Source organism: Ursus americanus, chromosome 2 (assembly GCF_024610735.1).
Source record: "Ursus americanus isolate L20-20 chromosome 2, mUrsAme1.1.p, whole genome shotgun sequence".
Lineage (NCBI taxonomy): Eukaryota > Metazoa > Chordata > Mammalia > Carnivora > Ursidae > Ursus > Ursus americanus.
Genome location: NC_142128.1, coordinates 21,991,086 through 22,018,358, shown reverse-complemented (window position 1 = coordinate 22,018,358; position 27,273 = coordinate 21,991,086). Strand labels below are relative to the sequence as shown.

The 27,273-nt window shown below is 46.5% G+C and overlaps 1 protein-coding gene across 1 annotated transcript in view; it reads right to left on the bottom strand.

Annotated features, from left to right (window-relative positions):
* The window catches only part of COG7 (component of oligomeric golgi complex 7), a 78,634-nt gene that overhangs the window by 11,028 nt on the left and 40,333 nt on the right, over positions 1-27,273 (bottom strand). The window contains exons 10-15 of the mRNA XM_045776416.2: positions 22,132-22,248; positions 16,581-16,646; positions 12,097-12,283; positions 10,467-10,607; positions 4,630-4,713; positions 1,121-1,235 (exon numbers count right to left, since the gene is read on the bottom strand). Of these exons, the coding sequence (XP_045632372.1) occupies positions 1,121-1,235; positions 4,630-4,713; positions 10,467-10,607; positions 12,097-12,283; positions 16,581-16,646; positions 22,132-22,248 (710 nt within the window). The remainder of the gene's footprint in view (positions 1-1,120; positions 1,236-4,629; positions 4,714-10,466; positions 10,608-12,096; positions 12,284-16,580; positions 16,647-22,131; positions 22,249-27,273) is intronic.

Sequence of the window (27,273 nt, the reverse complement as noted above, 5' to 3'; positions counted from 1 at the left end):
ATTTCAATTTTTATAGTTCATATATCCTAATAATAAAAACTTTTGTCATACGGACAACATAACCAATAAAATGTAATATATACCTAAATATAAAATTGATTTTTATTTTACATTTAAAAACAAAAGCAGTAATCCAGCTTTAATTACAACTTGGATTTCAAATGCTTATCAAATGTAATAAAATATGTTTGGATGATCTAGCCAAAAAAAAAACAACAAAAAACCTCTCATTCTATGTCTGGCAGCTTCCCGTTCATACCCCGCAGTGCTGCGTTATCTGACATGCGAGTGTTCCTGTCACAGGCTCACCGTGGGATCTGCCTTTTATCAACGTAACGAGTCTCTTTGGCCCCATTCGTTATCTTTCGCTCTGATGCAACGTCATTGTCCAGCTTTCTTCTTGTTTGAATGATTACATGGGATGCCCTTTAGCATCCCTCTATTTTTCACTTTTTGATGTGATTTTATTCTCAATGTGGTACCTTCTCGTAAGCTTCTGAAATCTTTTCTAAACCACGTGATTTTTCTGTTTGCTCAGCCTTACAAAGGGAGGCCTATAATATCCCATATTAGGAATAAGAGGATTTTTTATCAGAAAGTATGTGGTCCCTGTTCAAACCTGTCAGGGCCCAGATAATGGGAAAAAGGAATAGTTTTAATTACTGTATTTTCACCTTGTCAGTTTAGAGATCCAGGAGCCTTGGGAGAGCTGGGAACAAGCTATGGCCAGAGGCATGTGGACAGGAAATGTCACCTCTATGGTGAAGAGTTTATGTTTGTCCTAACGAGCAAAACTGTTCTTAGGGGTGCCGCTTTACTCGGCATGTAGTCCACAGAGAGGGGACTCACACTCGCCCGGTGGGACCCTTGCCCCGAGAGCTCGCTTCCAGCTCCAGTGAGTATGTGTGACCCTGGGCCCTCCTGCCCCTGCCTCCCCAGCTGAGGGGCACTGGTGGAGTTCCTCCCCAGTGACGCTCCGCACACGGTGAGACAGGCAGGACGCCCCTTCCCTAATCCACTCTGCCCTGCAGAAGTTCCTCAGAGGATATAACAGGTGGACCCCACGTTTGCACAGGGCTACAGCGAGCCCCCTCCAGGCTCTCAGGCAGGCCTCTCTCACCTTGCTCAGGAGGAAAGGGCAGCTTCCCAGCGTGCAGGGCCAGCTCCAAGGCAGAGTCCTCCTGAGTCACAAAAGGCTCAAGATTCAGGGGGAGGGACATGATATACTGCCCGATCTGAAACAGAAGAAAGCACTTTCAGCCCTACATTGCCACATACAGGTCATTATTTCTGCAATACGTTCGTGTGAAGGCAAGCGGGACCGACAAAAAAGCACAAGGCCTGGGGCAACCGCAACTCTGATCTTTCCAGCATGTGCTAATACTGCTATGACGGGACCTTACAAAAATCAATGGCGATGTGCATGTACATCGCAGACTCATCCGCACGGTAATGGCCCCACTACTCCTGGAATGCACTCAAGGCAATCTCTACCTCAGGTGAGGTCATGGACACCAACAAGCAATTGTGCAAATAAATATAAATTATGACTATTCATGGATGCAAAACCACGAAGATGCTGTCAACAGGTGCACGGCCAAGCAAGAATCCGAATGCTGTCTTCTGAACTTGGCTGTGGGTCTCGCCTTTAGAAGTGATCTAACTAAGAGAAGCAACGAATTTTGTTGGGAAGAAACGCCATTTATAATTATAAATTAATTTGGAGGGAAAACTGTACTGTTTTCATAATACAAACTCTAGAAATAAAGACAAACAATGCCTTCTTGGCTGGTGGGGAATCACGAAAGACGGGATTACAAGACATTTGGGATGAGCCCACAAATACTACAACGTTTGTCACGTGTTTGTCGGATGCGCAGGACTGTCATCACGGGTATATTTCAGATGCCAATTTCTATTAAAACTCCTGTTTTGTGTTTTAAGGTAAGTACATGTTTTTGCTTTAAAATAAGGTTGATTTTCAGACTATGACAATATATTGCTTTTGTTTTTGTTTTTGTTAAAAAAAGGTCTTTGAGCCTGTTGTTGTTGTTTTGGTTCTTATTATTCCATACATTTAAACTTAGAGTTGATACTGATTCTGTAAACTAAAAGTCCAAGGATTATCCAAGTAAGATCTTCCCCTCTTGGCCTCACACACACCTACATGGTGGCAGACTCCCCAAAAGCTCCCAGCCCAGAGGGAGATCCCAAACATTTCCAAACACTGAATGTGGGCTGGCTGTAGGAAAGTCCCAACATCCTCTGGTCCATCATGCTAACGAAACAGGGTTAGTCTGCTCTCCTTTTAAGGAAGCACACGGATGGTAAGATAAATTAAACCAGGATTTTTTCTTTGCACTTACTCAGTATAATCTCTTAGTCAAATTAGGCACATGGGCCATTTTCCTCACTAGTAACAACTGCCACCATACACTGCAGCTTGAAAATGGCAACGAACGCATCATTTTCCCAGAAGGCTGGAGGAAGAAAAGGATGCTGGGTTCTGGGCTCAGGATCTCTCCATTCTAATTCCTGAACACCTACTATGTGCAAGGACCCTGGGCACACTCCTGTGTTTGGTACAGCTTTCATATCTGGGGCCATAACCTTCTGGCTAAATCCACACACCTAGTTTTACCTGCAATGAAGCGTCAGGACCAATATACCTTGCATCTACGTTGTTCTTCATTTTTCCAAGCATTTTCTCCTATTGCGCCCCTCTATAATGCCCATGCAGCTCTGTTAGGATGGCATTCGCAGATGAGGCAAAGTGTCATTTAGGTGCAAAATTTCAATAATCTGACATCTCGAATTTCAACTGGCTGGTTGAGTTTGTGCAGAATGCTGTGGTTTCTAGACAAGTTCCACGACTCCAGGTCTCCCTCGAGAGTTCTGTCCACATTCAACTTTCGGCAATGTGGAAAGGGATGCTTAAAAGCGCACCTGAGGATATCTGCCTACTATTCCCACATATTTGGTAAATTCTCCTTGATGTCCGGTTTGGGTAAGCTCAGTGACACAGGAAAAATGAAGAGCTTTGTGGCCAGATGGACTTGGGTTTGAGTTCTGGCTCTACTGCTGTGTGACCTTCCTGGTGCCATCATCTCTGACAGGAGGATGATCTCATACTTACTTCAAAGGGCTGTGCTAAGGATGAAATTAATGCTGTGTGACACACACATAAAGTGCCTGGCATCCTAACAGAGCGGCCGCGGGAAAAACGGCCCCTCTCGCATTGCCCAGAACCTCATTGCCTGCCCGTGAAATGCTACCGCCAACCAGCTCATGTTGTTGTCAAGAAAACATCCTGTGTAGACCACGCACGATGTCACGGCACTGAAAAAGCCTTGCACTGTCCTTGAACACAGTGTGTATCCTGTAAGTGCTCATTCCCTGAGTTCAGGTCCTCAGCCCCCAGGTACAATCCTTAACTCATGGGGGGTCACGGCAGGTGGAAAAGGGCCCTGGCCTGGAAACAAAACTGGGCCCCCCCTATTCCTCCAACATCTCCATTTCCTCAACTGTAAAATCATTCAATAACTTCTCAAGTCCCTTCCAGCAACATCATTTCCTCAATCCACTTAGACTGTAACACATAGTGTCTCAGTTTTAAAATAAGATGATTCCCCTTGGTTGTAAGAACCAACCCACATCTTAATAGTTTCATCAGTACAGGTGTATGAGGTAATGCCCCGGGAAACAGGAGGAAAGTGATTGCCATTTCGAATTCCACACTGCTCCCAAAGAACAGAGAGAACAATGCCATCCCTCATGCCACTGCCAATGGGATCACCAGACACTCCCGACTGTCCAATAGTTACTGTTAAAATTCCTTTGTTTCTCTTATAATAGAGTCATAACTTACGAAGCAGTGGGCTCTAAAGTGACAGCCTTAGGCAGAAGAAATTGCTTATCTCAGAGTCCCCCCAGAGAATGCCCGAAATCTCCCGCAACGGGAGGTACCCGTGCCTGCAGTACATTGCTCCTGCCTCATGCTTAAGAGCAGGCGAGCTAGACTGCAGGAAGGAGCGACAGTGCAGGGGACTGTCGACTCGCAGGGGTGAGCAGAGAAGGAGGAAAGGACTCCAGGTGCCCTGCTCCCCCATAGGGTTTATTCTGTTCTTTGTTAACATGGAGCCTCTAGAACTACAATTCTTAAGAGATTTCTTGCCTGCTGTGAAATTACACGTGAAAGCACTCCACGCAGGGCCTGGTGCAGAGCAGGAGTCACTAAAACGTTCGCTGAATTTGAATTCAGAACTGCATACACACCGTTCCTCTGAAAAGTCGTAGAGAAGAATTTGGCTGCCTGCTTCCTGCCCTCCCAAGTCAGAATCTCCTACGTGCACTCACGCTGGGATGCCCTTAGGTACCGGCCACACCTCCCATCGGAAGAGAGGGAGAGGGCTACAGACGTGTTAGGTTTTGAACTCAGATTGTGTTTTGTCAGCTGATTGAATAAGCCTTTCCTTAAGTCCTGGACATGGAAGGAAACTACCCAAAAGCAAAGGTTCAGGCCGCACCAACATGGTAATGATTACTTTCCCCGAAGGGCCAGAATCCAAAGACAAGGCAGTGTCTGCAAGGCTACAACTGCCCCGGAGAAAAGCACCCAGAAGCTCTTACGTTGCTGATGTACTCCAGAGGCGTGAGGCTGAAGGTGGGCAGGTCGTCGGTCAGGGTCTCGCCAATGCCTGCCGTGTTCCAGCTCTAGGGCGGGAAGGAGAGAAAGCGATCAAGGCCACAGAAGCCAGGAGGCCCGGGAAAGCACCCCACACGGGAAAATACTCGAAAAATACAGCCTTCCTAGAGGTATCTTTGCTCAGAGATGGCTCTGGAAATCGTGACTATTCCACAGACCAGGGATTGCTCTTCAAGTCATCACCCTGAAGCCTGCTACCGAGAAAATCATCCCCTCTCCCTCCACATTCCCGCAGACCCATCAAACGGGAGCTCCCGCCTTCTCAACAGAACTGTTTGGTGTGAACGGATCCCGTCTATTGCTCCTGCTCAGACTATGAAGCGAAGAGCTGGATACCCTGTGGTCTGAGTTTCTCTGCTCGGGAGGGCACACCGGGTTAAGAGCTCCTGGGTGCAGCCAGCCCCACTAAGTCCTGGGTCTTCAGCACTCTGAAGAGAGTAGGACTGCCCCAAATCCTCCACAGAGACCTCACGTAAACCCCTATCTTGGGAGGGAGCACTGGGAAGCCCTTTCTGGCTGCAGAAATATCTAAACCACGTTCATCCGTACTACTTTCATATTCACCCATACTACTTTACTGCTTTTATTTCTATCTGCCTTCTGGATCTATTTCTCAACTGAGAGCTCAGAGGGAAAGAGATGGGAAGGAACCTCCAAACCCCACCAGCTGCCCCTTTGTCCTCTCTGCGATCCCTCTGTCTTGGGAGATACTCTGCCTTCCAACATTTAAAATAGGAATGTCAGGACGCCTGGGTGGCTCAGTCAGTTAAGAGTCTGCCTTCGGCTCAGGTCATGATCCTGGGGTCCAGGGATCGAGTCCCACATCGGACTCCCTGCTCAGCGGGGAGTCTGCTTCTCCCTCTGCCTGCCACTCCCCATGCTTGTGCTCACTCTCTCTTTCTCTGACAAATAAATACACAAAATCTTTAAAAAAAAAAAAGTAAAAAATAAAATGTGAATGTCTTTGGTACCACTGTGTGAGCTTTCCCAGCGGTCTCTGCAGAGTCAGGTAAACTGTCAGCATGTACACGGTTACAGAGTTCAGCCTGGCACACCTTCACACAGAAATCTAGTTTCTTAATTCCAACCTGAGTCACCCTAAAGCCAGCCTGGAAAACAAGGCCCTTTCTGGCTGCACTCCTGGAGTGACTCCCAGGTCACGCTGTAGCAGCTCTCTGCAGCCACCCGATGCCTTGATCCTTTAAGCAACGTTCTGGGAACGTAATGACCACGTCCACCCCTGGGCTCCCAGCCCAGCCTAAGCCTCAGCTGCCCTCCCCATGTTCCCCAGCACCAGCTCAATTCTAATTTTCTTTGCTTGAGACAAGTTCTTTCCTTCCCCACCTCTGCCCCTAGTTTTCTAAACTCCTTGTTCTTGCTTGAGGATCCTCCTCTGTTTCAAAATAGCCTGCTTTTCATCCATTAACTCCCACCCCATGGGACCACCCACGTGTATTGAGTGCCCATGATGTGCAGAGCCTTGTGCCCTGCTTGGTGGAGAGCAAAGAAATGCAAGACTTGGTCCTTGCTCTCCAGAAGCACCTTGGGAAACCAAGACCCCATGACACACTCCCATGCCATCTACCCCAACATGGTCCACACGCACATGTGCACAGGCTTCCACTTGGGAGTTCTCCATGGCAGAGGCAAGATTTGATACCATAAGAGTTCAGATGAGCAAGGGCTCAGGGTGATTACAGGAGGAGTGGGCTGCAGGATACCTGAGGTACAGAGTGGGAAGACCGGAATGAGAATGCATAGCTTTCAGACAGTGGGCTAAGAAGGGGCTTTATTTTCAACAAATAAATTGCAAGGGGCATCTGGGTGGCTCAGATGGTCAAGCGTCTGCCTTCGGCTCAGGTCATGATCCCAGGGTCCTGGGACCGAGCCTTGCATTGGGTTCCCTGCTCAGCGGGGAACCTGCTTCTCCCTCTCCCCTACTGTTCCCCCTGTTTCCCCTGCTTGTGCTCTCTCGCTCCCTCTGTCAAATAAATAAATAAAATCTTAAAAAACAAAAACAAATAAATTGCAAGAGAGTGAGAAAGAGGAGGGGAGGGGAGGGGAGGGGAAGGGAGGGGAGGAAGGGAGGGAGACGGAAGGAAGGGAATGGAAAGGTAACCTGTAGCTCATAAAAGACACATTGCCCAATCCCAATGTGCAGAATAAACCCGGATCCTGATTCAAACAGTAAAATTATAACTTTTATGACAACTGGAAATTTGAACACTGATTAATGATATTAAGGAATCATTTCTAACTTAGAAGTGATTTGGGTCCTGTGATTATTTTTAACGTTGTTAAACTTTAGACAAGGGATATATATACGAGACAGACAGGAGCTGATCGTGTCAAAGAGAGGTGATGACGACATGGGGTTCATTATACTCATCTCTCCACTCTTGCATATGTGCCAAAACTTCCCTAATAAACTTTTTAAAGACAGACTATTCTACTGGGCCTGGGGGGCCAGGCAAGGGGGCTAAGTGGGGCAGACAAAATCAGAGTGGTGCTTTACGAAGACTGACGCAGCAACTCGGGAGGACTGAGGGTGGGGAGGCAGATAAAAAGCTGAAGGAACGGCTGGAAGAGGAGGAGAAGCCCAACGAGGACAGGGCCATGGAAATGGACGGGAGACCTCTTTAAAATGAAGGGAAAATGCCACAAGGTGGTGAAGTCATTGGCAAAGAGAGCTATGGTGAAGGGGTAGGGACGTGAAGGCCGGGGAGGCAGAGGGGTGGGAAAGGGATGGTGCCTGTGAGAACAGGAGCGACACTTCAGGGCCGGGCTGCAGGGAAATGGCAGCGTCCCCAGCAGGGGACGAGCACTGCAGGCCGGAGGCCCTGGAAAGGCTCCATGGGGAGGCAGGAGGAGAGTGGTGAGGCAGAGGGCGGAGGGGCAGAACAGCCACAGTGGAACGTGGTTTGCAAGAAGGGTGGGTGGACAGTGGACAAACTAGGGAGGCACTTAGCAAGTAGGGCGACAGGGAAATGCTGCAGGGTATTTTTTAATTGTTCAAAATTTATTGAAAAGTTCCTTCCTAAGGGCTTTTCTCTCCCATCTGTCACCAGATAATATGGGCAAACATCAACAGGCGATTCTGAAATGGAATATAGTGTTGGTTTATATTCTTCAAATGTGAAAGGGTAATACAATTTACTGGCAAACATTAAAAGCAAACACTGAATGACCAGGGTTTAATTTTCAAATCCTTACGGCCAAAGTGTTTGCCTTTGTGTTGTATGCTTTCCTCCTGGCAACTCTGGGAGAGCTCCTCCTAATCTCTGGGCTGCTTGTCTCCAGTCCCTGGGTCACGGCGAGGCCTGAGTGAGGAGGCGAGATTCAAGCAACCAAGAGCCCAGCCACAGAGGGAAGGTGGGGGTGGAAGAGCAGCGAGAAGAGCTGAGCTTCCAGACAGAAGATCCAGATGTTAGGATCTGGGGGGGGGGGCATGGGTGAGACAGGTGAAGGTGATCAAGGGCACACTTCTCGTGAGGAGCACTGAGTCGGGTACAGAATTGTTGAATCACTATATTGTACACCTGACACATAACACTGTATGTTAATTATACTGAAGTAAAAAAGAGGTTAAAAAAAAAAAAGATCCTGTTTCTTAACATCTCCATGAATCACTTGTTTTATCTCACAATACACATGAAATCGTTTCAAAACAACTACAGTGACGTTACTACTAGCAATAAAATGGACGAAGTTAAAAAAAATTTTTTTTAAGCTCTAAGAAAAGAAAAATAATAAAGCAACCAGCTCTGGAGGTTTGGGGGGGGGGGTAAAAAGAATGCTAACCCCTCATCTTCCAGAGCAGCTCCATTAGGAGCGGCAGCTACGGAAAATGGAAGTGTGACTGACCAAAGACAGTGACCCCGGTCTCTTCGTGGTTTTCATGATCCTTTTTGTGTGACTTTGCAGAGATCTTCTGGGTGCCGATACCTTTTCTGTGGAAGAACCTATTATCTCATGTTCCACGGTTCCTTTCGTTTCACTTCCTTTCTCTCTCTTTTCTAGTCAAGGTCAAATCCATGTTATATTGTATACATGGGGGGTTTTTAAAAAACAGCACGTGTAGCCCAGTTCCATTTCCTCTATGGATCTATCTGTCTTTTGGTGCCTGTCCAGCCTCCGATGCAGGGCAGGAAGAGGTGTCTGGGGGATGAGCACCACGCGTTCGCATGGATTTCTACGTGTGGGATTCTGAAGGGATTTATTGCTTTTTTCATTGTACTTTCTTGTACTGCCTGAATTTCTGAAAATGAATATGTGCAATTTTTACTTTAAAAAACTGTCATTCCAGGCGCCTGGGTGGCTTAGTCACTGAAGCGTCTGCCTTCGGCTCAGGTCATGATCCCAGAGTCACGGGATCGAGGCCCACATCAGGCTCCCCACTCAGTGGGGAGTCTGCTTCTCCCTCTTCTCCCTCTCCCTCTGCCCCTACTCCCTCTCTCTCACTCTCTCAAATAAATAAAATTTTTAAAAAACCTGTCATTCCTCTTAAAAAATGAGAATCACAGAGAAGAAGAAAACCAGCACTCATTAAGCATCTACTCTGTGGCAGCTGCAGGGCTAAGTTCTATCATCTGCGAAATGCCATATAATCCTCACAACCTGCACGGTCAGAATCAGTGTGTCCCCATCTAATGAGATGAGGCTTACGCAGGAAGCCGCGTGATCAGATGGGACCATGTCAGGGACATTGCTTCTGCTGCGCTGTGACAGGGCGGCTCTCCTCCAGTTTCACCCCCCTCTTCCACCACCCCCCCCACCAGAAACACAGAATCTAACTGTGGTGGATCCCACGGCATTCTGCGGGAAAATCATAAAAAATGAAAATCACGAATTTCAGGGGTAGAAAGAACTTTGAAATCATGTAATCTAACCCCATTGTTTCATGGATGGGGGTTCTGAGATCCAGAGAGATCCACAGACTCGACCCAGGTCATACAGTAAAGAAGTGAGCAGCCCCTAAGTCCCGGTCTCGTATGCTTTCCCAAAGGCAACAGGAAGCAAAGAACTTGTAATCATGCCCTTCGAGCTCTTGTTGCTTCCTCAAAGGATCTCCTGGTTATTAAAGGCCCATAACTAGATCTTTCTCAAAATCTTGTCCCAGAAATCCAAACGGCAGTGAAGAGACCAGACCCACGTGAGTCAGAGCCCGTAGAGAAGGAAGTGAGTGATGGGTAACCCCTTGAAAAGAGTCAGGACAAGAGAAAAGGGTGCAAGGTGAGGGAAGGGAGGCACTCCAGGAATAGCCAGAGAGAAAAGGCATCAAGGACAGAAAACAGCAAAACCCCTCAAACCCCCGTCAAGATCACCAGATCAGATGTGGTAAGACACTCTCCTGGGCGAACTTCCAGAACCAATGCTCAGGAAAAGAATGCAATCTCACAGGACAATTAGCTCCTCTGACCTGCCCCAACCTATCCAGTGGCACATAATCTCCCTTGCTTCTCCCTGAGAGGGCACAGCTACACTGTGCTGAATGGTGAAAGTTAATCAAGCAATAATAATCATCCCAGGAAGCAGGAGGAAAATAAGGCATCACAGTGACTCCAATTAAGATAAGAAATTCTTGCTAAGCAGTGAGTTGCAAGGGAACAGTGAGTCTGTACGGTGGGACTTTCAGCCAGGAGAGTTAGAGTGCTTCCTCCTAAAGCTCCTGGGGGGGGGGGGGGCGGAGTGCCCAATACTCAAAAGTGCTCAGGAAGGAGGCAGCGCCCAGGGAGATGTCTGCGGTCGGTGGGAAACTCACGTCCATCTTGGAAACGAGTAGCAGCTGCTGTTTGATGCGTAGGAAAACGGAATCGAAAGCCAGCTGGTGGGCCTGCTGGTTAAGCCGAGTCAGGGCCGTGCGAGATGCAGACAGCAGGTTATGGTTACTTGACCCTTTCTCCTAAGACGAGAAAATGCAAAAGGCTGTTAAGGCCTGGCTCTAACCAAGGTTATCAGCTAGTTCAACATTTTGAAAAGCCACTGGAAGACAGTGAAGGGGTGGGTCCGTATAGTAGTGGTTCCCAAGCCTGGCTGTGCCCCAGCACCCCCGGCAGAACATGCTGGATTACAGGTGCACACGCTCTGCCTTAGAGCTACTGAACCAGAGTCCAGCAGGGTTCTGGACCTTGGGAAGTGATGTTCTTAACTCACTTTTCCATGTAATTCTGATGCATCTGCTAACACAAGCTCATGGACTGGCAGTTTAGGAAAAATTAACTGGTGACTATCCCTCAGGGATAGAGGCAGAGTGAGAAAATGATCAGAAGTGTCAGGTATAACAAGAGTGAGGGACAGGAGCCCGACTCCCAGCGAGGTCAGCTCAGTTACACTTGGCCGTACAGCACAGTGCACACAACCTGTATGAGCCCCAAGGAATTCCAAACAGCCTGAGAAAATACAGACATGGAAAATGTAACCTTAGTTTTGCTATTATAAACGAACCGATTACAACAAACTAGACCAGATCAGCAATAAAGATAAACAGAGTTGCTTTAACCTAATCACGGAAGCATGGATGAATGAAGCTGCACAACCGTTTTAAGAAGTGTTTGTCAAGCTCCAATGCAGCCAGTTGGCGGGCCAAAGTGCACAGCGATGGGGAGACCGTGTGAGGGCAAGGGTGAAGCCTCAGACACGTCCAGAGGCTCACTGTGCCGTCACCCCCAGAGCTCGAGGCCCATCAGGACACCCTGAGATTGCATTCGGTGCCATGGAACGGCAATGTCTCCTCTGCCTATCACCAAGACAGGCGGGGGGACGGTTCTGGAAAGGACGCTGCAGCCCTCTTAGGATCCTGACGCCACTCGCAGGTTGTTGTGTGGTTCATTCCATGTGTTGGGAGAGTCCCTGGACCCCCAAGAAGTCCAAAGCTCAAAGTCAAGGGCAGCATTGTGATAGGCATGCTAAGAGCTTAAGCCAGAAGGGAACGCTTATTCCCAGATCCTCCTGCTGCCATGAGGAGGATCGACTTCCCCCATGGCAGGGTTGGGGGCTCACCTATGGGTTCTGCCCTCTAGCGGGCAGTCCACATTCTGGTCCCCTCTCTGCCATTCCGTAACAGGGCCCTGTCCTTGCACTGGGGCCAGGGGCTACCGAGCCCCACCCATCCTCCCGGCAAACCTGACTCTGGAGGGAAGTACAGCAAGCCCATCCGGCCACACATCTAAAGTCATGCTCTCCAACCTGGCTTTCATCAGTAATAAAGCTCCACTTCTCCAACTCCTACTCCTATATGTCTATTTGTTCCAACCCAGTTCAGTTTATTAGCTCCTTAAAACGCGACATAAATGAGAAGAGCCAGTGGGGCGCATTGCAGACTGCGGCCCACAGCACAGAGAAGCCTGGATTGGGGAAAGGATGACAAGAATGCCATCAGTCTGGTCTCATACCTTGAGGGTATAAAGTATTTCCATTAAACTGGCATATTCAGCAGGATTATCTTTCTGGAGGTAATTATATTCTTGCCATGGGTTCTTGGCAGAGCTCTTCTTGTCTGTCAAGATGCTATCCTGAAACCCAGCCAGGCTCCGAGGACTGTAGGAGTCAGAGAGATATTTGCCAGCTGTAGACAAAATCCTGAAATGAAAGTGATGACCATTATGCCCCGAGCTATTTGTACAGAACTTTCCTCTGGGAGCATTCAGTTTGCTCCTTCCTAAATCCCAGGATATCCTTATGAGGCAGAGTGATTTTGGGTCCACTTTCTAAGAAAATGAAGACATCCTTCATCGCTAAGGAACGAGCCAGACCTTGGGGGGCACAAGAGACACCAGGTGTTTTTAGTTCCTATTTAACACTCAGTCTGACAGAATCTGCCACCGTCCTAACATGACATACAGCCTACAACGGGGCAGTCATCAGTTTCCTACGACCTGGGATACTGTGCATTTTCTGTGCGGCCCTTTCTCGCTCTGTGAGCATCCCTGTTTGGAACAAAGCCATGGGAAGCCACCAGCGCCTCAGCCACAATGGCACTAGACACGGGGCGAGAGCTGGTCCCGGGAGAGTGGCGGCAGCAGCTCAAAGCACGCCTCTCACCACAGGACTCACCGTCACACAACTGGGCCGGTGTGGTGTTTGTGCTCACCCACCCCATGAAGTTTACTTTTGTGGTTCAGGCGCCACAGGGAGATCTACTGAGAGAAGCAAGAACTGTCCCATTTCTCTGAGGAAGAAAAATGCCTGGAGGAGGTTCTAGGTGACGACCAATCTCTAGGGCTTGAATCTCTATCTTCTTTCTCCAACAAGGGAGGCCTTCCCTGATGCATGCTGCAAATGCTCCGCTGTTTTCTCTGAGTCCAGCTTGACCGTCCAGCGTCCACGTTTGAATGTGCACAGAACCATAGGAACATATGCAACCAGGGGGACAGACATTCTATTACATCCCAAGTGTGGCTGACTCCCTGACCCCTCCTTGACCATAACTGCCCATGAAAAAGAATCGCCTTGGACCTGGCAGCTTTTAGATTGAACTCACTTTTTAAAAAAACAAGTCCAGTGAGCCTGTCAAGGAACGTGTGTACCTGCAAACAAACGGTGGGGCCAGCGCCTTCCTCGGGAACCACTGCAGACACAAGCAGCCACCTGCCTCTGCCACTAAGTTACAGTTTTCCCCACTGTGTAAGCCTCCAGGTGACTTCGGCTGGGTCTTTTGTCTGCCAACCTGTGGCCTGTCCCTGCCACCCTTACTTCCAAGTCTTCACTATTTGTGAGGACCAAATAGGGTGTTCTTCCCCTCTGAATTCCTAGTACCGAGCATAGGGTCTGGCCCATGGCGGGTGACCCTGGGTTTGTCGAGCAGGAAATTGAGAGCTGTCTTCTGGGAAATCAGCTCCCCCGGCAAGTCATGGCCATACGTGCCTCCACTCTGTCAGCTAGGGGGAGACTAGCACCAGTCTGCCATCCACACAGAAGAAAAACAGGTATGTCAGGAATGTTTCAAGTATTAGAGATTACCGTTTAAAATGTCAGAATAGTGTGCTCTAAAATAAGAACCAGGGCCCCTGGCGGCTCAGTCGGATAAGCATCTGCCTTCAGCTCAGGCCATGATCCCAGGGCCCTGGGATCCAGCCTCATGTTGGGCTCCCTGCTCAGCAGGGAGTCTGCTTCTCCCACTCCCCCCGCTTCTGCTCTCTCCCTCGCTCTCTCTCTCTTAAATAAAATCTTTTAAAAAATAAACAAAATAAGAACCAATTCTAAAAAAAAAAAAAAAAGTCAGAATACAGCTCTAACCCCAAGGAAAGAACCGTATCTTTTCCTCCCCAGCCTCCTCTTCATCCAGGCAGACACCATGAGATGAACTAATCATCAGACTCAGATCTCTTAGGATGTGCGTCTACTAGTACTGTGAACTGAACCTTACTGAAATGAACAGCTGATTTCTTCTCACCCACAAAGAAACGTTTTCTCATCACTGGAATGGACCGTAAGTAGGTCTTGGGGATGGCAGATAATTAAACAGTCCTCACCCTCAAGAAGCTCAGAAATTAATGGGGGAGTCCGACCTGCACCAGTGTGCTAATGGCTGTACGGGGAGACAGCAGTGAGTACGCACAGAGAAGGGAGAGACTAACGTCACATTTCCATCCACTTCCTTAACTATCTCCTTTCATGGAAGGTTGTCACCCACTTCTTTACAAGCCATGGAAACTTGCAAATTTATATTGGATCCCCCAAACCTGATTTTCCCACTGAACTGTCCCGCTAAGACCTTATCCCACTGAAAACTCCGCTGCGCCAAAAATCAGTGATGGGTGCCGTGAAAGTATAGAGGGGCCGTGCCTATCTCCCTGTATCTCGCCCGACCTGCCCAGTGCACCAGAAAGCCCTCCAGTAGCACTCAGCCCATAAGTCACAAAATGATCCCTTTCTGCAAGGTGATCTTAACAGTCCCAAAGCCAAAGTCACTCTTGTTGCTGAAGCAATCAGGAGTGTTCTGAACTACTGCCTTTGCGACCTTAGGGGGTGGCAGTGGTGGGGGGGGGAGGTGTGGTCCTTGGGCCAAGTCTGGCTTCCACAGGGGAGATTAAGGGGAGATTGACAGGCAGATAAGATAAGCTTTATAGGCAGCTGCCACACCCGTGGCCTCCCTGATGGGAACACAGATGGTGACTGTCGCTCTTTTCCCTTTCCAGGCTCAGGGCTTCCAGAATGATGTCACCTCTTAAAGAGGCTCCCCTGGATACGCCCAGCTCTCATCTCACGCCAAAGCTCGGGTCAGAACTTTCAGCTTCTCTGGGCTGCAACATGCAGATGGAGAGGCGCATCCTCTATCTACCACGGCCCTGTTCAGCTTCCTAACCAGATCCCGCTTTTGCTTTTAGAATGTAAATTTTGCCTTCATTAAAAGATGAAGGAAAGCCTGTATGTCCTGATACGAAAGGTGTCTGCTGTACACATGCAGAGAAACCCAGGTCCAGGGTGGAACAATAATTTGTGAGATAGAGAGTATGGGTAGTGTGTGGGTGACACACTCTGGATGGCTCAGCTGATGTCCATGTTCAAATCACTGCCTGGTGGTCCTGTGACCTCAGACGCAGCTATTTCCACAGATCATTTCTTTTACTTAAGTTACTACCTGTGCCTCAATGCCTCGATGCCTCAATGTCCCTTCGTCTGTAGAAATGCAGACGAATAGTACTTACCTCTTTGGCCGCTGGGAGGATTAATGACTTAATTCCTGTGAAGTCCTTAATATCAGAGCTCAATAAATATAATGGTGGGGACAGATGTTAATAATGTTTCTTCTAGAGAGGATTTTGAGGGTGAGTGGTTTCCATTTTTATTTCGTATACTCATGAACTGTTTTCATTTTTGCAATGAGGTGGGGCCAGGCTATAATTACTACCGAAATTAAGAAAATAAGAAGCTTCGGGGCACCTGGGTGGCACAGCAGTTAAGCGTCTGCCTTCGGCTCAGGGCATGATCCCGGCGATATGGGATCAAGCCCCATATCAGGCTCCTCTGCAATGAGCCTGCTTCTTCCTCTCCCGCTCCCCCTGCTTGTGTTCCCTCTCTCGCTGGCTGTCTCTATCTCTGTCAAATAAATAAATAAAATCTTTAAAAAAAAAAAAAAAAAGAAAAGAAAATAAGAAGCTGCATGCCTATCTTTTAAACACATAGATGTTACACCTTCAGCTCTTCCCAGGAGTCCTCTGAAAACTCAGACCCACTCGCCCTCCACCTCACGCTCCCCTCACCCAGTGTGCGGGTGTGCATGTCAGCATTAGTGTGTGCGGGGGGCGGGGGGTGGTCTATGTTCACGGCGTTTATACTATTTACACACACTCCACTATGTGCCTGTGGTGCTTGGGTTCTATTCGGTCCAGGAAGTCACATCATTTCTGTGCTGGACTGCTTGGGATTTCCGCAGCTGCCCGTTCTACCCCATGGCGACACACTGCCCAGAACGAGAACCACTGTGGGAGATCATGAACTTGAAGACAGTCCGTGGGCACAGAAATGAAAGAAGACAGAAAGGGGCAAGAAGAAGCCCCAGGGGCCTTCGCCACCTCCTATAATGCTGTTTGTATGGAGAAACTCAGAGTCCCGATAATTAACTTACTAACAAGCAGGAGGAACCCAGCCCATTTATAATTTGGAGACAACATGTACTGTCTCCTCATTTGGGCTGCAACTTCCGTATCTAACGAAAACTTTGTGACCACTGCCAAGCAGCTCAGAGCCTTGCCCTTTCTAGGTGCTCAGTAAATGTTTAATGATGACAGTAATGACACTTTGTATCTAGGTACAGACAGTCCTCGAGCCCGTATGACTTTCAGATTTGACTGTATGTTGTCATCGCTGTGCTGTGCACTGTATCCGGTTCTTCCCCAGCCAGGATCCCAGGGACTCACCCAAAGCTCTGGCCTACCTGTTTGCTAGCTGCTGCTCGAAGTCCCCACATTGCCGCAAGAGCTCGCCACAGGTGGCTATTATCCTAAACAAAACAAAAAGCACTTCAAGTTCAAGTAGCTGGAATGTTGACATTTACAGGACAAACATTGTCTCATTCATAAACATTCTAAGTATTCACTCCTTTTGGGGGTGCTGGGTTCTGGAGAAGCGGTTAACCATTGGACAGTCTACCTAATCAGTAATTCACGGAGAAGGTAAATGCGACTCTCTTCTAACATCCTCAAGTCACAGGCCTCTCTGCTGGGAATCACAGTTCTGTCCCACAGGTCTCAGATAATCTTACATTTCCTAAATACTGAGGTGCTTTGGGCTTTTGTCCTTAAGAAAATGGGTTGGAAATACTTCATATCTAAAATTAAAAACCAGGGCACCTGGCTGGCTCAGTCGGAAGAGCACGTTGACTCTTGATCTTGGGGTCATGAGTTCGAGCCCCACAAGGGGTGTAGAGATAAGTAAAATAAATTTAAAAACTTAAAAAAATAAAATAAAATTTAGATACCAACAATACATTTAAAAAATCATCCACCACGATCAAGTGGGATTTATTCCAGGGATGCAACAGTGGTTCAATATTTGCAAATCAGTCAACCTGATACACTGCATCAACAAGAGAAAGGATAAAAATCATATGATCATCTCAATAGATGCAGAAAAAGCATCTGACAAAGTACAACACCATTCATGACAAAAACTCTCAACAAAGTAGGTGTAAAGGGAACATACCTCAACATAATAAAGGCCATATATGAAAAACCCACAGCTAATATCATCCTCAATGGGGAAAAACTGAGAGCTTTTCCCATAAGGATCAAGACAAGGATGACCACTCTCACCACTTTTATTCAACATAGCACTGGAAATCCAGCCATAGCAATCAGACAACAAAAGCAAACAGAAGGCATCCAAACTGGTAAGGAAAAGGTAAACCTTTCACTATTTGCAGATGACATGATACAATACAGAGAAAGCCCTAAAGACTCCACCAAAAAAACTACTAGAACTGATCAATGAATTCAATAAAGTCATAGGATACAAAATCAATGTACAGAACTCTGTTGCATTTTTTACACTAATAATGAAGAAGCAGAAAGAGAAATTAAGAAAACAATCCCATTTACAACTGCACCAAAAATAAAACACCTAGGAATAAACTTAACCAAAGAGAAGGAAAGACCTGTACTCTGAAAACTATAAAACACTGATGAAAGAAACTGAAGATGATACAAATGGAAAGATGTTCTATGCTCATGGTTGGAGGAACCAATATTGTTAAATTGTCCACACTACCCAAAGCAATCTACAGATTTAATGCAACCCTTATCAAAATACCAACAGCATTTTTGATAGAACTAGAACAAATAATCTTAAAATCTGTATGGAACCACAAAACACCCTGAAAATAGCCAAAGCAATCCTGAGAAAGATGAATAAAGCTGGAGGGATCGCAATCCCAGATTTCAAGATATACCGGAGTAATCAAAACAGTATGGTACTGGCACAATAACAGTAACAATCAACAGAACAGAATAAGAGAGCTCAGAAATAAACCCACACATATATGGTCAATTAATCTATGACAAAGGAGGCAAGAATATACAAGGGGGAAAAGACAGAATAAATAAGCCTCTTCAACAAATGGTGTTGGGAAAACTGGACAGCCACATGCAAAACAATGAAACCAGACCACTTCCTTCCACCATACACAAAAATAAACTCAAAATGGATTAAAGCTTAAATGTGAGACCCGAAATCATAAAACTTCCAGGAGGAAAAATATGCAGTATTTCTTTGACATTGGCCATAAAAACATTTTTCTAAATATGTCTCCTCAGGCAAGGGAAACAAAAGTGAAATTAAACTATTGGGACTACACCACCAAAATAAAAAGCTTTTGTTTTTTGCAAAGGAAACCATCAACAAAACAAAACGGCAATCTACTGAATGGGAGAAGATGTTTCCAAATGATATATCCGATAAGGGGTTAACATCCAGAATATATAAAGAACATATACAACTCAACACCAAAAAAAAATGAAATAATCCAATTAAAAAATGAGCAGAGGTCTTAGCAGACATTTTTCCAAAGACAGACTGGGGCACCTGAGTGGCGCAGTCGTTAAGTGTCTGCCTTCGGCTCAGGGCGTGATCCCGGCGTTATGGGATCGAGCCCCACATCAGGCTCCTCCGCTAGGAACCTGCTTCTTCCTCTCCCACTCCCCCTGCTTGTGTTCCCTCTCTCGCTGGCTGTCTCTGTCAAATAAATAAATAAAATCTTAAAAAAAAAAAAAAAAGGCAGACAAATGGTCAATAGGTTCATGAAAAGATGCTCAACATCACTCATCATCAGGGAAATGCGAATCAAAACCACAATGAGCTATCACCTCACACCTGTCAGAATGGCTATAATCAAAAATATAAGAAATAATAAGTATTGGGGCACCAGGGTGGCTCGGTCAGTTAAGCATCCAACTCTTGATTTTGGCTCAGGTCATGATCTCAGGGTCGTGAAATAGAGCCCCACATTGAGCTCTGTGCTGAGCATGGAGCCTGCTTAAGATTATCTCTCTCCCTCTCCTTCTGCCCCTTTCCTCCCACTCATGCTCATTCTCTCTCCCTCTCGGAAAGAAGGAAGGAAGGAAAGAAGGAAGGAAGGAAGGAAGGAAGGAAGGAAGGAAGGAAGGAAGGAAGGAAGGAAGAAATATTGGTGAGGATGTGGAGAAAAAGGAACCCTTGTGCACTGTTGGTGGGAATGCAAACTGGTGCAGCCACTGTGGAAAACAGTACGGAGCTTCCTCAAAAAATTAAAAACAGAATTACCATATGCTCTAGTAATGTCCTACTGGCTATTTATCCAAAGAAAACAAAAACACTAATTCAAATACCCACCCCTATGTTGATTGCAACATTATTATTTACAACAGCCAAGATATGGAAGCAACCATATGTCCATCCGTAAATGAATGGATAGAGTATGTGGTATATATATACGACGGACTATTATTCAGCCATAAAAAAGAATGAGATCTTGTCATTTGCGAGCACATGGATGGACCTAGAGGATATTATTCTTAGTGAAATAAGTCAGAGAAAGACACACACCATACGATTTCATTCATGTGTAGAATTTAAGAAACAAAAAAGAGACAGACTTATTTAACTACAAAGAACAAACTGATGATTGCCAGGGGGAGGTGGGTGGAGGGATGGATGAAATAGATAAAGGCGATTAAAAAAATTAAATTAGGGGTGCCTGGGTGGCTCAGTTGTTAAGCATCTGCCTTCAGCTCAAGTTATGATCCCAGGGTCCTGGGATCGAGCCCCGCATCGGGCTCCCTGCTCAGCGGGAAGCCTGCTTCTCCCTCTCCCACTCCCCTTGCTTGTGTTCCCTCTCTCGGTATGTCTCTCTCTGTCAAATAAACAAAAATCTTTAAAAAAAATTATATTAAAATTTAAAAACCAAAATTCATTACTTAGTATTTGTTAGATGTCTACTATCCCCAAGGCAAAGAAAACTGTTTTTATACTATAAGTATCTCTCTCTGATCCCATGAAAGGCAGATGAAGAGTAATCCATTTGGCTCCTCAGAGATAAACCCGAATGACCATCATACCTGAATTTAATAATCTTTTAATTTTCAAGTAATTTTATGCTAGGCCTCAAACTTCAGTGATGAAGTCCTTCAACACCAAACTATAAATGTCAGGACAAATCCAAGGATTAAAAACATCTTAACTTTAGTTAATTTTTAACTTCTCTAAAAGTGCCTATCCATAACCAGGGTATCTGGGCATTCCATCATAAGAAAGGTTTATGAGAAAATGAAATATTCCACTTTTCACTTGCCTCAGGTGAAACAGAATAACCTGGTACATAATATTTTCTGGTATACCAAGCCACCACAGATGAGAGGGGATACAGTCAGCATCTAGAACATTAAATTTCATCCAAAAATAAAAAATAAAAGTCCAGATCAGAGCCCATGAGGAGATTATCCAAATGGCCCTGGGAGGAACTGGATCTGCTCTGATTAAAGACAGCTTTCATGGGTGCCTGGGTGGCTCAGTCAGTTGGGCGTCTGACTCTTGATTTCGGCCCAAGTCATGATCTCGGGGTCGTGGGATCGAGCCTGGAGTCAGACTCCGTGCTCAGTGTGGAATGTGCTTGTCCTTCCCCCTTCCCCTCTGTCCCTTCCCTCTCTCTCTCACTCTCTCTAAAAACAAATAAATATAATCCTTAAAAAAAGAGAGAGAGAGAGAGAGAGAAAGCTCTCAGCAGGTCTGGATGCGCTCTGGAGTGGACCACCACATTGAGAACCCCAAGTGTCACGGGCACCCTGAGCACACAACCTAGACCAGGGGTCAGGCAAGCGCGTGAAGGGCAACCTTTGGCTTCAGAATGTACTACCATGAAGAGTGGTTTTAAGGAAAAGAAATTCTGAGTTGTTTTTTTATCTCAGCCTAAGAGTAGAGTGGCTACCCCACATGGTAGCAGGAGAACAGTGGCACAAGAAAACGTATGGCCAGTCTGGCGGGGGCTTCAGCGACCAGCCCCAGGGAGACGATGCGAACCCACTGCTTCTAGGGCTTCCAATGTTTAGGTGATGTGAGAAATCTGGATTATGTTAAATCTGGTTTATAAATGTTGACAACTAACCCCAAATTTTATAAATGATGTGATCAAAAAACCACGTCCCTAGGTCAGATCTGGCCAGGCCAGAGGTCTGCGCTTTCTGGCTGGACCTTTTCAAGGGCCAAACCTTCTCAGGCCACTGCTGATTACAAACCCACCAGGGCTCAGGGCTTGGGGCAACAGGGGTCTCTCTATTGGCCTACGGGTCACAGGGCCTACCCCAGAATCTGGCCGTCAACCACCACTTGGGAGAGTGACCTCAACACCTGTTACGGAACTCTAACATGGTCCTTTTCAGGCCAGATAATGTTGCCTTACTACACTTACCACTAAGTGTAGTGGTATGGTGCTTAGATCTAAAAATAGGATCTGGGGTCCCTGGCTGGCTCAGTCAGTGGAACGTGTGACTCTTAATCTCAGGCTTATGGGTTCGAGACCCATGTTGGGTGTACAGATTACTTAAAAAAAAAAAAAAAGAAAGAAAAAAATCTTTTAAAAATTTTAAAAAATAGTAAAAATTGGATTCAGTCAGCTGTGTATTTTCTAAAATATAAGCTCTAAGTTATTTTAGGCCTGAAAAATTACAGGCTAAGGGGGAAAAAAAATCTCAAACCAAATATAAAAAAAAATGTAAGTCACCAAAGGAGATGAGGAGTGCACAAAGTTAAAATGAGAGGGGTCTTTCTGGGTTGCTGCTATTGTTGTTTTTAACTGGCTTGTTTTTAGAGTTTAGAGTTTTTGCTTTAAAAAAAAAAGGCAGTGAGAAAATAATAATGAACCCCTTACAAACACATTTATCATTTTTACATATTATATGATGCATGTTTCTGCTTACTACATGGGGGGCACACATTTAAGTTACAGCCCTCGTTTTTACCTGATGGAGTTCTGAAAAGCTGTCCAATCTTCCTGAAAAAGCGAGTTGGGAGGAATATCATCGAGCTTGCACTTCTTTCGTATTGACTGGAGAGTACTGGTGAAATCAGACACATACCTATGGGGAAAGAAAAAAACAACAGGGATGTGATCATAAACTCCTCGGCTCTAAAGACACCTGGAATTACACGGCTTTGGACAAAGGCTAAGGACCTCAAGAGCGTCTTTAGAGTCTCCCACCGAGGAGTCAGACGACTTGTAAACTCTGACCTCAGAAGGGTCTTTTCTGTATGGCAGGACCATCTTTCTTACCTGGAAGGGCGGCTTTAAGAGATGCTCAAGATGAGAGAGAAGGGGAAAGCCACTAAGAGGAAGGCTCTGGTGACCTACCAGGTGAGAGGTGGTGCTAGTAAATGACTCCCTGGCCCAAAGAACTGTCATGACACGTCACAGTCCCACTATGATACCCGACCGTCACCTAGCACACAGTAAGGCAGCTCGCCGATACCCAGGGTACTATTGCAGGATTCTTGACCCTCCCTCACCAATTTAGATTAAACAGCCAAGCTCCATGGCAGGCAGGTGCCCGACTTGAATGGCACAGGATGTGAAACTGGATTTGAAGCTGAAGCCCCTCCCCCTCAGGCTGCTGTCTGCTCCCCCAGTTCCCCAGCTGCTTTCCTCCACAGCACCCAGCACAAGTACAAGCCCATTGCTTCTTTCATGTATGTGTTTAATGTATGTGCTGTCACTAGGTTAGAAGCTACGGGAGCACAGGGTCTACCTCCTTGCAACTCATAACAGTGTCCCCAGGAATTAGCACAGAGCTAGGCACAAAAGAGACACCAGCAAACAGTTTCTGGATGAATCCAAGACTTGCACTGGGGCCCTGAGACAGTGTCTGGATGTCTTTGGGCCTGTTTCCTCATCTTTAAAATGGACTTAATTAATGGTGTCTTCTATACTGCCTCAAGGAGTTGCCATGATCAAATAAATGACATAGGGATTTCTGGGTGGCTCAGTCGGTTAAGCGTCGGACTCTTGGTTTTGACCCAGGCCATAATCTCAGGGTCATGAGGTTAAGCCTCGAGTCAGGCTCTGTGCGCAGTGTGGGCTTGGTTGTCCCTCTCCCTCCTCTCGTGCATGCTCGCTCTTGCTTGCAAATAAATAAATAAAATCTTTAAAAACTAAATGAACGAATATATACAAAAGTTCTCTGAAAAGTATAAAATGAAAGCTGATGTGAGATGGTGTTGTTTCTAAGGATGTACAGTTCTTGGAACATGAACGAATATCGCACGTCCTTGGGAGGATATGGTGAGGAGGACACGGGTGAGCAGGGGTCGTGTTCTCTGGAAACCAAGAGGCTCCCTGAAAACCTAGGACATCTGTGTGCAACACAAGAAGCCTGACCTCTCTCCCTTCCCAAATCACTAGCTCTAAGTGAGGAAAGTAGGATGTGCCCCCCAGGACACAGCCTTGAAGAGTAAGCTTGTGCATGGAAAGGAAGGCCAAAGAACCAAGCAGCAGAAACGGCTTCAGACTGCTCTGCTCCGCTAACTACAAATGACACTGCTGCTCCCCTGACACAGGCCTCCGGCTTGATAGCTGAGAACTACGAAACCCAAATCCCACTAATGGTACCATCCCTTTGCACCAAGAGAGGTGACAGCTTTCTTGGGGGAATCGGTCCTTGGGGGAGGGGCAGGGGCCTCAAGGACCACCTGACGGGGATGTTGGGGAATGTAATCATGGTTCAGCGTCACATTAAACAACAGGGCCACCACCCTGCAACTATGACAAATGTGTCTGAGAAGAGTGTGCGCCCCAGCTGTGCACCTGCTCTGCAGCAGCTCACGAAAGCGCTCCCGGGACTCGGGGCAGGCGGCAGAGCACGGGAGGTGGGAGGGGCCTGTCCAGCCACAGTGTGTATCAGTCACATTTTCATCACATTTGTCCCCAGACCTTCCAATTCTCTCTCATGATAACCATTTCTGTGTGTCTCTACCACGTAAGAGTCACTGTGTTGGGGGCTTTAGTTACCTGCTTTCATGTAATAGCCATGACTGCCATGGGGAGATCCTCATCACTTGACTCCAAAAGACACCAGGACGCCAAGAGGTCCCAAGCAGTAAGCATCAGAGCCGGGACTGAGGCCAGGGGGCTCCAACCCCAGAGCCCACACTCCCAGCATAGCTGGAAAGCCCAATTCTGAAATCCCTTCTCACCTGCCATACCCTACGGGCTCACACTAGTTCAAGTTAGGCCAGTCCCCTCCTGCCTCCCTGCGTGTTCCGTGCTGCCGTCCCTCATGCCCTCCCCATGACTGAACGGTGTCCCATCTCAACCCCGCTCGGGTGAGCTTCACACTGATTGCCCTCATTTTACAGAGAGCAGCTGCTGGGGTAGCTTCCAAATCTTCCCTTCGCGAGGTGACCTACTTTCACCACATCCCCTCTGTACAGTTTGAATTCTTAATATAGATCTGTGTTATTTTTTTAAATGAAGTAATCAAAATAACCAAGAGAAGAACTATAAGGAAAAATATCACTCAAAAGAGCTGAGAAGGGCAGGGGACAAGAGAGGTACAGCCTTATATACACTGGTTCCTCAAGATACAATAGTTAAGGTTGATAAAAAATCTTTAAAGTACAGAGGGAAGAGCTTAATGTCTTCTTTTGAAGGACTGAAAGCAAAATGTTCAAAAGTGGGTATTTCTGAGCGGAAGGACTAAGGGTGGGCAGGAAGGGAGGAAGACTTTCACTTTTTTATACCTTTATGTATTTTTAAAAAATTAATGCATTATTTTTGTTATTTCATAATAAAATTTTTAGATCTCAATAAAAAAATTCTTTCCATCCACAAAATTTCCTGGTTGGTGGCGGAGACAGAAGTGGCCCATTCTGAGACTTATTGCTCATACTTCTCTTTCTACGGGAACGCATCTGGTCACACCCCCGTCTGAGAGCAGCGCCTGTGTCCTTGGCGGCCCTACTGCCTACACTGTGAGCTGCCCTCTGATGGTACTGACTGCCTGCTGCGGTGACCGAGAGCTCTGGCTCCATGGACCTCACAGCTCGCAAGGGCGTGCCCAGTATTTCTGGAATGACAAGAGCTCCCTAAACTTACTATAGAAAAACAACATTCTGTTCACTTAAAAAAAAAAAAAAATTCTTGTAGGGCACCTGGGTGGCTCAGTTGGTTAAGCGTCTGACTCTTGATTTCAGCTCAGGTCATGATCTCAGGGTCATGAGATCAAGCCCCACGTTAGGCTCCATGCTGAGTGTGGAGCCTGCTTAAGATTCTCTCTCTCTTTCCCTCTGCTGCCCCTCACCCCACCCCAAGCTCGCACACACTCTCTCTCTAAAACAAAATACAAAATAAAAACAAATTTCTTGAGACTGAGGGCAACCCCAATCTAGAACAAGCTACCAAGGGAAGGTCTCTGGAGAGCCTAAGCTTGTATCCGTCTATAAGCTGGCAACTGGAGCTCGGACCTCCCGAGGGCTGTGGCGCCCAACTTCACAGGTCGGAAACTCCAGCCTTAGGCTGCTTGCTCGCTCTTCCTTTTTTTAACTAAATGTAACTTCGTGTCCTCTTCTTTCCTGTCTTTCTTTCAACAGCTCTGTTGCGATGTAATTTACACACCACACAATTCACCCATTTAAAAAGCACAATTCAATGGTTTTTCGTGTAGTCACAGAGCTGTGTGACCTTCACCACAATCAACTTTAGAACATTTTCATGATGTACGAAAAGCCCTGTACCTTTTGGTAGTCATCCCCCGTCTCCTCCAAATGCCCACCTCTCCTCAGCCCTAGGCAACCATCAGTCTATTTTCTACCGATTTGCCTGTTTTGGACACTTCATAGACATAGAATCATGTAACACGGGGTCTTTTACGACTGACTTCCTTCACTTATTTAGCAAGTGTATATTTTTCTCATTTTATATTTTTCATTACCTAAGGAATGTGTGAACGTATGCTCCTTTTTTAAAAGTCAGAGGACAACAAATAAAGCTCAATTCCCTATGAACACCACCCTAGTCCTTCCCCATTTCCCCAGAGATAACCGCTGTTTTGAGTTTGTGGCCTAACCTTCCACATATCAGGGCTCAGCACTTTTTCTGTTAAGGTCCAGATATTTTAGGCTTCATGAAGCCCAAGATCTGTCCTAACTATTGAATTCTACCTTCATAGACCATAGGTAAGTGAAGGGGCATGACTGCATTCCAATAAAACTTGATTTACAAAAACTGAGAGCAGGCCAGATCTGGCTCACGAGCTAGAGTTTGTCGACCTCTATTCTACAGGAATATATAACGCATGTTAGAGCATAAAAAAAGATCCAGAACAGGGATTGGTAGTTCTGGCTTTTTTGTAAATAAAGTTTTCCCGGGATACAGCCACACCCATTCATTTATGTGTCATCTACAAAAGTCTCTATTGACCACAAGGCCCACTAAGCCTAAAATGCTTACCATCTGGCCCTCTGCAGAAAAAGCTTGCTGAACCCTGCAATGGAAAACATACCCTATTTTTTGTATGTTCTTTTTACATATTGTATTAGACTCTACATAATATTCTGCAATTTCTTTTCCTTTTTTTCACATGCTATGTTTTTGAGATCCATCAATGTGGATATGTGTAGGTCTAATTAAGGCTGTAACTGCCAAATAGAGTTCCCTTGTATGAATATACCGTATCTTGTGCAGCCATTGTCAAATTCACGGACACTCAGGTTGCTTCAAATGTTCCACTATCACTAATGATGCTGCAAGGAATATCCTTAAGATTGCCCCCTTGGGGGGGGGACGCCTGGGTGGCTCAGTCAGTTAAGCGTCTGCCTTCGGGTGAAGTCATGATCCCAGGGTCCTGAGATCGAGCCCCGCTTCGGGCTTCCTGCTCAGTGGTGAGCGTGCTTGTCCCTCTCCTCCCGGCTCGTGCTCTCTCTTGCTATCTCTGTCTCTCTCTCAAAATAAATCTTTTTTAAAAATTGAAAGGAAAAAAAAAGATTACCCCCCCTCAGGCTCAGGTACACATGCTTCTCCAGGACTCACAGGAGGAACACAGAACACATGCATTTTTAACTGGGGCAGAGAGCACCTTCCCGTGGGACCAGCCCCGTCCCCACACCCCAGC